The sequence below is a fragment of the Octopus bimaculoides genome, chromosome 30 (genome assembly GCF_046866305.1).
Source record: "Octopus bimaculoides isolate indiv1 chromosome 30, ASM4686630v1, whole genome shotgun sequence".
NCBI classification, from domain to species: domain Eukaryota; kingdom Metazoa; phylum Mollusca; class Cephalopoda; order Octopoda; family Octopodidae; genus Octopus; species Octopus bimaculoides.
In genome coordinates, this window is record NC_142957.1 from 18495154 (window position 1) to 18508411 (window position 13258).

The window sequence follows — 13258 nt, forward strand, 5'->3', positions numbered from 1 at the left end:
TCTCTCTCTCTATCTACCTATCTATCTATCTATCTATCTCCTGCTCACTACATCCACATATCCACACCACATTCTCTCTCTCTCTCTCTTTCCCTCCCCATAACTTATTTCTGTCTCTCTCCCACTCTTTCTCGCCCCTCCCCCTCCCTCCCTCCCTCTATCTTTCTATCTCCTGCTCATTACTTCTGCATTCTTCATTCATTGTCCTTGCTTTTCTCTTTCTCACTCCTTGATCTTTTCACATTCACACACTCTTCAAAGACCATCCAGAATCCAGTCGTGCTTATTTCTTAAGGTTTGTTAGATTTCTGCTTGTTTTCTAAACCCATTTATCCTTCTTTTATTGTCAATATATATATATATATATATATATATATATATATATATATATATATATATATATATACATATATATATATATACACACACACTAGGACTTCGAGCGAGATTGTTGCCAGTGCCCCATGACTGGCTCCTGTGCTGGTGGCACGTAAAAGCACCCACTACACTCTCTGAGTGGTTGGCATTAGGAAGGGCATCCAGCTGTAGAAACTCTGCTAAATCAGATTGGAGCCTGGTGTAGCTATCTGGTTCGCCAGTCCTCAGTCAAATCGTCCAACCCATGCTAGCATGGAAAGCGGACGTTAAATGATGATGATGATGATATATATATATATATATATATATATATATACATACATATGTATATACATACATATATATGATAGAGCGATTTATACAGGTGGGGTGGTGGGCAAAATTAGCAATCAGGGTAAAATTGGTAATTTCTAATTTCATGTTATTTTCTCCCTACCTGTATGAAATCATTACAGGTATTGCATCATATTTAGGAAAGTTTGAAACAGTCAGGTGATGGGTATGTTCTCTTTTTTTTTTTTTTCCTTTTTTTTCAAGCAACTTTTCCTCAACTTTGATCCAAATCTGAGATTACTAATAAAATATCTAGATAAATTTTGGTGTTTAACAATCAAAATATTCTTTTCTCTGGTGGTTTCTAAGTCAATTCCCCCCCCACACACACACTAATGTCTATTTTGATCATTTTAAATTTTCAAAAATTAAGAGAGATCAAATGAGTCATAACTAATTGCAATAATTTCTGCTCTTTAACTTCATGCTGTCTAAATATAACAAGGAAGAAAGCCTGTAAATTGTAAAGAAACTATTTAAAATCATTTTATGTGGTGGAGTTGTTTTGGCACTCAGTTGAGTTTCACTAATTTTATATCATGTCTAATTTTTCAGTGACCTCAATTTGACCTAGATTTTTTAAAATTTTGTTGCATTTCTGATATCTAAGGTTGGGTGTCAATGTATGAGTTGTTGTTTTTTTTATATGTAATTCTGGAGAAAGGAAGAAGATTTATTTTGTCATGGCCTACTCAGTTTACCCCAGATTAAATTTCTCTTTTATATGCTCAAAGTGAAAGGAAATGAATCTTTTTGAAATAATACTTTTAATGCATTTAGAGAAGGTCATTTGCTTACCTGATATAGTCTTCATAAGGTAGGGAACATTTGTAAAGAAAACATATATATTTTTTTCTCCAAGTCAAAAATGCAGTAAAATTTTATTCAGTCTGTGTATCTCTCTCTATAAATTTATGAAACAAGGAGAGCTTAAATAAATATGTTTTAATCCAAATCATAACAATTGTATCATTGCATTTAGTTTGTTGTTATATAAATATATATATATCATCATCATCATCATCGTTTAATGCTGGCATGGGTTGGATAGGTTGACTGAGGACTGGCAAACCAGAAGGCTGCACCAGGTTCCAATCTGATCTGGCTAAGTTTCTACAGCTGGATGCCCTTCCTAATGGCAACCGTGCCTGTATGGTAAGAAGTTTGCTTCCCAAGTGATGGGCTACATATGTATGTATGTATGCATGCATGTATGCTTGGTCTGCAGTGTTTGCAGTCGTGTATGCTTGTTGAGAGCAGGGCTCACTAGCCACCAACGGAGCTGCAAATGCAAAATATAAGTTAGTCCTAGAGCGCAGAATGTTTCTGAAGGTCGGCAATGGTCTTCCTCGGTCACGAGTGGACGGCCATCATCATCATGTATGCATGCACGCATGTATGTATGTATGTATGTATATATGTATGCATGTATGTATGTGCTACCGTTTATAGTTCTGATAGGAATGTCTTGTAATAATAAAATATAGATTTTTAGAAGTAAAGAAATGTCACAACAAATTGCAAAAACTTGTAAATATTTATTTCAGAGAGTCCAAAGCTTGAAGAACAGTGCCCCCTACAGGACAGCAAAGAAATCAAAGAGAAAATGGCGCAAGTTGGTAAGTATAAAATAATAGCAGCTGGTTGGTTTTTTTTATTCTTCTATTCTTTTATTTATTTCAGGTATTTGACTGTGGCCATGATGGAGCATCACCTTCAGTCGAACAAATCGACCCCAGGATGTATTCTTTGTAAACCTGGTACTTATTCTATCGGTCTCTTTTGCCAAACCGCTAAGTCATGGGGACGTTAACACACCAACATCTGTTGTCAAGTGATGGTTGGGGAACAAACAAAGACATACAAATATATATATACATATACATATATATATATATATATATATATATATATATATATATATATATATATATATGTGTGTGTGTGTGTGTGTGTGTGTGTGTGTGTGTGTGTGTGTATAGCTTATATTTGTATGTGTCTGAATGTGTGTGTTTGTCCCTCCACCACCATTCTTCGACAACCAATGTTGGTGTGTTTGTATCCCCATAACTTAGCTGTACGCAAAAGTGACTGATAGAATAAGCACCTGGCTTACAGGGAATAAGTCCAAGGGGCGATTTCTTCAACTAAAGGGTGGTGCTCCGGCATGGCCACTGTCAAATGACGGAGACAAGTAAAAGAGTAAAAGAATACCAGAAGAGCATTCTGTACCCCTAAACCACGAAGGTTCTTTGAATACGTACGATGTATTTTAAGGCTAAATAGTAATTCTGTTTGCGTTTACATAACTGAGATATTTTGGTTGGATTATAATAATTACCAGTTTTACACTTCCTTCTATATTTCTGTAACCGTCACAATATGGAAGCATTTCTCATGGCACCAGCACACAATTTACAAATGCCTACATTTTTTATGTTTCCTGTGAATTTTTCACAGGTCCAGCTTGTAGATTATTAACAGAGATAAAGAAATCTTCTTATAGATTGCAAAACCTTTGAATATTTATTTCAGAATGTTCAAAACTGAATGAGGAGCTTCTTGAGAAAGTTTCAAAGAAGATAGGGAACAGATGGCAGCAAATAGGTGAGTATAAAGTAGCAGAACTTAATTAGTTTCTTCAAATTTTACCTTTACCTGAGGTTTTTTTTTTTTACATTGTTTGTCAGCATGGAAAACGAATGTTAAATGATGATGGTGATGATGATGTTACAATAATTTTTCTTATTGTTCTCTCTTTCACAGGAAGGGAATTAGAACTGAAACAAGCTCAGCTGGAAGTATTCAAAAAGGACTTTCCTAACGACCATATAAAACACGCTCATCTGATGCTCCTCAAATGGTTTACAACATGTGATCCTGCGAAGCGCACACTCAAAACTCTCCGGGATGCTCTCGAAGATGCCGAGTGTACCGAAGCAGTCGCATGTCTACCATCAGAAGCAAAGTGAACTTCTGCGTAAACTTTTCTTATTTGACCCTAGGTCAATCTTGACCAAACAGGGTCCTATGGTCTAATGCATTCCAATGAGGGCAACCCTCTTTTTACCCTAACACAACCCAAAACCTTATTGTCTAACATGTCTTTCTTTAAGATGATAATTTTGTAAATTAAAGAGGATTCAATTCCTGTGTTCTTAGAAATTAATTTTTGAAATAAAGATAAACTTTGAAAATGTTCGTTTGTTGTTGTTGCTGTTGTTGTATGTGTAAGCACCTCCTTGTTATATAGGCAGTTTTATTATCCTGTAGGATATCAATAGTTATGTACCTTATATTTTAGAAAAAGAGAATGGACAAGCACCTCATCTCCATCATACTCATCAGAGAGGGAGCAGACGTCTGCAGGGGACTGAGATGTCATTGTGGTAGGCCTCTCAACTCCACAGTCTGTCTTAAATGCTGCTTGTTTCACTCATTACATCAGCTAAATTTAATCATTAAGTAGGGCCCTGGCTCGGGTTAATATCCCCTGAGTTCTGAAGCTGGAAGAATCATCTGGAAGAGACAAGAAACATCTTACCCTCTGTCCCTGTGTAAGTGGTAAGTGCCCCATCTGGGACCCCGCAGTCTGTGACTCCTATAAACACCTGTGTAAGGGACTGAACTTGAAACCATGTGGTTGGGAAGCAAGCTTCTTACCACACAGCCACACCTGCACCTAGTTGTAACCAGTTCCATTGTTGAATGATTATGGAATCATTTGTCCATCCTAGCATGGGGTGGACGGTTTGACTGAGGACTGGCGAACCAGAAAGTTGTACTAGGCTCCAATCTGAAAGTACAAGATTTCTACAGCTGGATACCTTTTCTAACACCAACCACTCCAAGAGTGTTGTGGCTGCTTTTTAAGTGCCACCAGCATGGGTGCCAGTCAGGCAGCACTAGCACCGGCCACGCTTGAATGATGCTTTTTCCATGCCACCGGCATGGGAACCAGTCAAGTGGTACTGGCATCAGCCAGGCAGTACTGGCAAGACAAGAGTAGTTACCGGTTCCATCGTTTAACCCTTTCGCTACCAACCTGGCTGAAACCACCTCAGGCTCTGAGTACAAATGTCTTGTTTTCATAAGTTTTGAATTAAAAAATCTTCCACCAATCCTTAGTCACAATTTATGTTCCTAATACTAACTTAATAATAACTAAGTTATTTTACTAAATTCTTTGTTATATTTAAAAGTAATTGAAAGAAACACAGAGCATCTTAACAGAAATACGGTAATGAAAGGGTTAAGATAGAGGTAGATTATGATTGGAAGGCTTGTGAGGATTACAGGACAATGTAAAAGAGAGGTGACAGAGATTAACTGATATTGTGAAGGAGTAATATAGCTAACCATGTATAACTTTTACAGCAGCACACCTATTTCTACCCTCATCTCTCTCCCTCCCTCTGGCCGAGTAACCTTGTATTTCCCTCATAGCAAGATACCTGTTTCTGTCTCTGTTTCACTACAATTTTTCATCATCTGACACAAGATCCCCTCCTCCTCATCTCAAAGGACTTTTATCTTGCAAGGTACTTGGTGACCCTGCCAGTCCTGGTGTCACTTAAAAACACCCAGTCCACACTGTAAAATGGTTGGAGTTTGGAAGGGCATCCAGCTGTAAAAACCTTGCCAAAACTGACCTTTCCTGTGCTTGTGCCACATAAAAAGCACAAAGTCCACCTGTAAAAGTCCTGCCAAAACAGTCGCGGAGGTCTAGTGCAGGCTCTTATCAAACCATCCCACCCATACCAGCATGGAAAACGGATGTTAAACAATGATGATGATGATGATGACGAATCAAGGGGATACATACGTATATGCATGTGTGTGTGTGTTCCTGTGTCTCCTTGTCTTCACATGGTGTGGATAGTCGTGAAATGATTGACAGAATCAGGTAAGCTGTATCATTCGTTTCCGGTCTTCTGTCGCAGCATCACAGCTGGCTTGGGGGAAATATCACCTTGGTTGCAAACAACTGACAGGAAAGGCATTCATTTCAAGGAAGACCACCAAACCATTTCTATCCCACCCATGCGAGCATGGAAAAGTAGACATTAAAATGTCGATAACGTCCATCTTTTTCCTTTCCATCAACCTCTTAACATATTATCCCGTATATTTTCGTTCAGGGATGTCTAGTGAATATATATTTGAATGAAAATTTACGATCACTGTACCCTGAGGTATCTGTCATTCATTTCTAGCATTCATTTCATAATAAATCATAATTGATCCAAAATAATCCGTGTACTTATTCTTCCTTATATACAGATTCAAAATAAATAATGAAAAGATATATTTTCTGCATAGAAATTGGTAAAAAAAAAGGGTTTACAATTCAAGCCTCTTACTCCACCATGATTAAAGATTGATCAATCAAAATATGTCATGATTATTTCCCTTACTCTACTTGCTGAATCTTATTTGTCATTTTTCCCTTTTTTATCCCCTTTGGTCATTGGACTGTGGCCATACTGGAGCACCACATTAAAGGGCCTACTCAAACAAATTGACGCTACAGCTAATTTTTTTTCGAAGCTTGTTACTTAATCTCATTCTAGATTTTTATTTTTTTTAACACTTATGTGTGTGTGTGTATTTGTGTATATACTCTTTCACTTGTTTCAGTCATTTGACTGTGGCCATGCTGGAGCACTGCCTTTAGTCAAGCAAATCGACCCCAGGACTTATTCTTTGTAAGCCTAGTACTTATTCTATCGGTCTCTTTTTTGCCGAAGTGATGTTGGGGGGACAAACACAGACACACAAACATACATATATTTATACATATATGCAACGGGCTTCTTTCAGTTTCCGTCTACTAAATCCACTCACAAGGCTTTGGTCGGCCCGAGGCTATAGTAGAAGACACTTGCCCAAGGTGCTACGCAGTGGGACTGAACCCGGAACCATGTGGTTAGTAAGCAAGCTACTTATCACACAGCCACTCTTGCGCCTATATGTATATTTATACATGTTATTATTAATATTAACAAGCATGGAGACCTGTACATCCACAATATTTATTTTATACTTATATACAGGAAATTATAATGACCTACTCTTGTTTCCACTACGTTGACCACTTACTGTTGCCAACGCAGCCTTGCATTATTGTTGTTGCAGCTTCATCAGGGTCCGTCCATTTGGTCATCCTCGAAGCGAGCTGACTGAAGTAAATTTTTGTTAGTTAGTGTTCTGTGGGATGTGGCGGCGAAAGGGGATTGTTATTTATAAGCATGGGCTGGTGACTTCAAATTATAAATAACATTATTTAATTATAACATTATAAAATAATATAAACTTGCATTATTTGTTTTCTGGAAGACAGAGATTACATTCCTTATGGCCGTTTCTGCCACAAAGCAACAAAATCTTCCAGGTTATCTCCATCACTTCGTTGATATGCAGGGATGAACAGACAAGGCTTGGATAATGGATGTGCCCCGAGGCTTCATCAGAGGGTTCAAGTGTTAGAGAGCCAACACGTATAAAAGTCAGTTAAAAAGAGGGAAAGTGTGTTTATCCCTTTGAATAAAGTCGAATAAGAATAAGAATAAAGGTGAAATACAACAAAGTACAATAGTGTGATGGGCATAGCAAGGAGGGGTGAGGTGCAGACTTCATAAAATCCATGGTATTCCATCCAGGGGTGGGTAGGTGAATAAGGTCACTTTCAGGAGGAATTTTTGCAGGCAGCAGTTCACATTGTGTTTCCATTATCCAATGGAAACAAAATGTGCGATTGAACCTGGAACCATGTGGCTGGGAAGCAACTTTCTTACCCCACAGCCATGCCTGCGCCTCTACACAGCCACAAGCAAGTGTACACAAGAGGATGGAAAGTGTTGCCGAGGAGGTCACAGATGCGTGACAAAAGATTTCGGGACAATAGACATGGGTTAGAATAAGAACAAGAATAAATGAGAGAAGAACGAATATATTGTCAGTGTGTTTATTAGGCAGACAAAACATAAAAAAAAAAAAATGACCATCCTGAAATTAAAACATTGGTCTCACATCAGGAATCTTGCAACACCAATTCATAAGATTATGTTATAGAAATCTGTGTATTCACAAAGTTTTGGTTGACCTGAGGCTATAGTAGAAGACACTTGTCCAAGGTACCACACAATGGGATTGAGCCTGAGACCGTTTGGTTGGGAAGCAAGTTTCTTATCCGTTCAGCCATGCTTGTGCCTGGCCTGAAGTGGACACCAAAATGATGATGATAATGTATGTGTATGTGCATTTGTAGTGACCAACACCGAGATGTGATCAGTGTCTGTCACCAAATGAATTGTCTGAGACCACTACAAGTGACCAGTCCTAGAAAATGACCATCAACGACAGCTGACCTCTGACCGTGCTGCACACCATGTTACATTGTCTCTCTCCGTCCAATGTCCACTGAAGGCTTGACCACGTTCTTTCTCCTTTACATAGTGGACACTCACTCATAGCTTTTCACTAGCTGCAACTGGGCATAGCGACTGTCCAGTAGGCTGACCACTGCATCCTGGATTTTCTCCACTTGCTCTGGAGGACAATATTCGTCTGAGACTGACCTGTCAATAGATTGAGAAATGACCAATGAATATGGGGCAATCAAGGGGGAATATTGGAAGTCAACAGGGTACCATTCAACCCTTGTACCTAGTGAACTAGGTACCACGCACACCCTGTTCCTAATTATCTGACTATCATCCACAAAACCTGTACCCAAGTAAAGAGTGTTACAATAGTTGCTAACATAGTGATAAGATCACATAATAATAATAATAATAATAATAATAATAATAATAATAATAATAATAATAATAATAATAATAATAATAATAATAATAATAGTAATAATAATAATAATGTGAAGAAGAGGAATCCTTTCTACTATAGGCACAAGGCCTAAAATTTGGGAGGAAGGAGGCCAGTCGATTAGACCAACTCCAGTACACAACTGGTACTTAATTTATCGACCCCCAAAAGGATGAAAGGCAAAGTCGACCTCGGCGGAATTTGAACTCAGAACATAGCAACGGGTAAAATACCGCTAAGCATTTCGTCCAGCTTATCTAATGATTCTGCCAGCTCGCTGCCTTAATAATAATAATAATAATAATAATAATAATAATAATCCTTTCTACTGGAAGCACAAGGCCTCAAATTTGGGAGAAGAGATTAAGTCAATTACGTCGCTAATTTTATCAAAGGATGAAAGCCAAACTTGACCTCAGTGGAATTTGAACTCAGAACGTAAAGACATGAAATACCACTAAGCATTTCACCCGGTGTGTTAACGATTCTGCAAGTTTGCTGCCTCAATAATAATAATACTACTACTAATAATAATAATGCTAATGCTAATAATAATAACCACAACCTACCTTGCTATTGTAACCAGCTTTGGTTTTGGTAAGTGTGACACCAAAATGTCCGTGTATTTGATCAACTGTTCAATTTGTGGCAGAGAACTTACATGGTGGGGCAGTTCAGTGTCATCACACGTGCAGCCAGCATCATGCAGGATAAGGAAGTCGACTGGGGTCGAGGAATTTTTATGCAGACTGTCCACAAGACGGGTCAGCAGATCACTCCTGAAAGAAGAGAGAGAGAGACACACAGACAAATGGAACATCGTAATCACCATCATCATCATCATCATCTAACATCCATGGTAGATCAGTTTTTTGTTCTTTCTTTTTCTCACTGTTTATTACTCCTCAACTCATTCGCTTCCCCACCATCGGCTCTGACTGAGGATGCCAGCCACCACCTCTTTGCACCAAGGGTGTTCTACTTCTTATTTCGCTGCAGAGTTTGCTTGACAGTTTGACAGGACCCAGAAAGCTGCACAACTGCATCAAACTCCAATGTCTGCTTTGGCATAGTCACAAGAGCTGGATGCCCTTCCTAATATGCCAACCATTCTCTAGACTGAACTGGGTGCTTTTTTTTTTATGGCACCAGAAACTAGTGAGGCCACCTAATAACTTGCAAGGCAGGTAAATAGACCATCACCTAAGAGCAGAGAGTATTTGAGAGAGAGGAAAGGTGGCTTTGTGTCAGGTGGTTAAAGTATGACAGGACAAGAACAAGAGTCGTGTAATAAAGACGAGAAGATACAAGGCTGCTGTCCATATTATAAGACTGTCCTGTTCTTGTTAACACTTTCACCCCCAGCAAAAAATTCCAAATTTTATTTAATTTGCTTTGCGGGAAGGACTGTTCCAACCAAGTCGCGTATTGTCCATATATATATATATGACCCAGCTCTTACAACATTATAACTGGGTGTTGAGGCAGTTACTCAACAACTCAAATGTGGACGTAATATACCTTGATTTTGCAAAAGCTTTTGATATAAAGTGGATCATGGTATGATATGCCAGAAACTGCGTGATCTTGGCATAGCTGGAAAACATAGACAGACAGAGAATGGAAAAAAGATAGAGTTAATATCTCACCTTGGGAGGGACTTATCAATCTGGGTCCCGGGGTCATTATCAAGCTTACGAAAAACCTCTTCCAGTTCTTTCAGTTGTTTCATTCTCGACTGAATGCACTCTGTGATGGCCTGCAGGTAATCGCCACATGGAAAATAACAGTTATACTTCAATAGGGGAAGGTATCAGAGCCACAATCGTATATATACATATGTTTGTATGTATGTACATACATACACACATACATCATCATCATACATATCTATATATACATATATGCATATACATATATATATGTATATATATGTATATATATATATATATATATATATATATATATATATATATACATACATACACACACATATATATATATATATATATATACATACATGTATATGAAATATTCTATAATTATATACATAATTTCAATAAGTGATCAGCCAATTGCCTCGCCATGTACTGAATTAGAAATAGATGTAAATGTCTTTTCAATAACCATAAAATCTCCAAGAATATAACACACTTTTGAATGTAGGCAAAATGAAAAATGATGAATCAACTGAACCGTGGTTAATTACAGACACGTTTTGAACTTAAAAGTAAAACATAATTACCTATTGTTTTCTAACCTTACGTTATTACATATATATATGTATAGACTCACCTGATCTGAATCGGATGCCGGTTCTGTGAAATGGTACAATTCCTTCAACATCTGGTATTGCTTATCGGTAAACATCTCCAAGAACGGATTTTTTGTCGAATAAAAATCCAAATCAATATCTAGGATTAAACCTTCTCCGAGATTTGCTATGGAAGAAAACACAGATTTTAATCTCAAACTCAAAGCTTCATCATGCACTTGTTCTGGGAGACGAGCAGGAGAAGACAATGGAGCAGAGCTCTTTGTCATATCCTCAACTAGTTTGACAGATGACAAACATGGTTTTTTCAATGGTGAAGGTCCGGGTTCAATTTTGGCTGGCACCATGCCCATGTTTGCAATCGTTTGATGGTGATTATTGTTGTCATTGTGGTGGTGGTGGTGGTGGTGGCAATCCTGTTCTTCTGATGTCAGAGTGGAGTTTGAGCTTGTGGAGGAATTATCATTAGATTTCAGTGTGAGTTCTGTTTTGGAGTCTTTGAGAAGGTTCGGTGCTGAAATTTGGCAGTCTGGAATAAAGTGTGAATATGATGTAATTATTGATCTGTGGGCATCGTCATTATCATCATCATTGTTTCAATGTCTACTTTTACATAGAAGCACGGATCAGAGGGAATTGGGTGAGGCAGACTTTCCATGGATAGGGGCCTTTCCTATCACCAACCCTCACCTGTTTGCATGTCAGGAAACATTTCTCCCATGGCCAGACACATTTTCACAGTGTTAGTCTTCTATTAATAATTCCACTGACATCTCAGATGTTTTAGAGGAATATTAAATCTACCCCAGTATATCACTGCTATTTTATTTTATCAATCCACATGAAGGTGTGTGGCTTAGCAGTTAGGGTGTTCAGCTCATGATTGCAAGGTTGAGAGTTCAATTCCTGGCAATGTGTTGTGTCCTTGAGCAAGACACTTTATTCCACATTGCTCCAGGGCACACAGCTGGTAAAAATGAATTGTACCTGAAATTCAAAAGGGCCAGCCTTGTAACATTCTATGCCAAGTTGAATCTCCTTGAGAACTACGTTAAGACTATGCGTGTCTGAGGAGTACTCAACCACTTTCACATTAATTTCATGAGCTGGCTGTTCTGTTGACCATATCAATTGGAACCCTCAACATCATAACCGATGGAGTGCAAGTTATTCTATTAACCCCACAAAAATGGAAGATGAAGTTAGTCTCGGTTGGTTTTAATGGCAGGGGTTAAGATGTGCCATACCTTCAGGGAAGGGCTGTTCAACTGCTGCCACATGTGGTGAGTCTGTTGCTGCTGCTCCGGTCACTGTGGCTTCTATGGAACAATGAAGAGTGGTTGTGTCGGAGGCTGGTGGTGCCGGGGATGAGGACCAGCTTGAAGGTTCTAGTGTGATGGTGATTAAGGTGACCCTCTTTTTGTTAATAAGGTCCTCTTCTGGGACATAGAGGGCTTCACTGATGAAATAGTTGATCTTGCAACTTAACCTGTAACAAAAACCATACAAAAACTTTTATCATATTAATATATGTATGAGCCAATGAGAGAGACCTCTATATGGTAGCTTGACCTGCTAGAAATAGCACCCAAATCTCCCTCAAATCACACTCTACTCCCTTATCTATGTATATATGTATGAGCCAATGAGGGATACCTCTACATGGTAGCTAGACCTGCTAGAAACAGCAGCCAAATCTCCCTCAAATCACACCCTACTCTCTTATCTATGTATGTATGCATGAGCCAATGAGGGATACCTCTACATGGTAGCTAGACCTGCTAGAAACAGCAGCCAAATCTCCCTCAAATCACACCCTACTCTCTTATCTATGTATATATGTATGTATGAACCAATGAGGGATACCTATCTATCTATTAGTCAGTCTGTCTGTCTATCTATCTATCTATCTATCTGTCTGTCTGTCTATCTATATATCTGTCTACTATAGTTTAACCCTTTCGTATTCAGATTATCTTGTCAAATGTTATGCTTTTTCATTGACATTGTTTATAATTAATCATGCTTTATTTTGTGGCTATAAAGTTTCGATGAGATTGTATATTTCTAGAATGGCATTGAAGGGTAGGTGTGATCGGTTGGATCTGACTAGGTAGAGCATAAAACGAAATTTGTGGTGGAGGAGGAGGAGGAGGAGGAGAAAGAGGAGGTGATGGTGGCAGAGGCAGTTGACGGTGAAGCTGTGGTGGTGGTGGTGGTGGTGGTGGCGTTTCTCTTTTTTTGAGGTCGAAGGCTTTGCGACGATATCGCTGTTCTTGTTGTTGCTGGTGGCAACGGTGTCGGCGTTCACACGCGTACACCTGCACCTGTTCGCGTGTGACACTGAAGCCGTGGTGAAGGGAGTAAGGAAATGAACCTCGCCAAGAGAGAGTTGCCATGGAGACCTGCCTTCGTCTACGAATTGGCTTCGAAGACGGCCGAGTC

The 13258-nt window shown here is 38.8% G+C and overlaps 2 protein-coding genes across 4 annotated transcripts in view; one reads left to right on the top strand and one right to left on the bottom strand.

The window, feature by feature from the left end:
• Window positions 1–79: 79 nt before the first annotated feature.
• LOC128251290 (uncharacterized) lies at window positions 80–3912 on the top strand. Of its 2 annotated transcripts, none has more exons than XM_089346417.1 (4): window positions 80–295; window positions 2259–2330; window positions 3247–3318; window positions 3478–3912. In XM_089346417.1, the coding sequence occupies exons 2-4, from the start codon at window positions 2318–2320 to the stop codon at window positions 3681–3683; spliced, it is 291 nt and encodes a 96-aa protein (XP_089202543.1). In that variant the 5' UTR covers window positions 80–295; window positions 2259–2317; the 3' UTR covers window positions 3684–3912. The 2 variants fall into 2 exon arrangements, with proteins under 2 accessions (XP_089202543.1, XP_052834122.1); XM_052978162.2 differs by lacking the exon at window positions 80–295 and adding an exon at window positions 853–877.
• Window positions 3913–7662: 3750 nt separating this feature from the next.
• Window positions 7663–13258, bottom strand: part of LOC106878157 (UPF0489 protein C5orf22 homolog) — a 13356-nt gene continuing 7760 nt past the window's right edge. For both annotated transcript variants that reach the window (XM_014927295.3, XM_014927294.3), the window contains exons 5-9: window positions 12061–12302; window positions 10834–11342; window positions 10188–10297; window positions 9108–9317; window positions 7663–8291 (exon numbers count right to left, since the gene is read on the bottom strand). In XM_014927295.3, the coding sequence (XP_014782781.1) occupies window positions 8177–8291; window positions 9108–9317; window positions 10188–10297; window positions 10834–11342; window positions 12061–12302 (1186 nt within the window). In that variant the 3' untranslated portion in view covers window positions 7663–8176. The remainder of the gene's footprint in view (window positions 8292–9107; window positions 9318–10187; window positions 10298–10833; window positions 11343–12060; window positions 12303–13258) is intronic.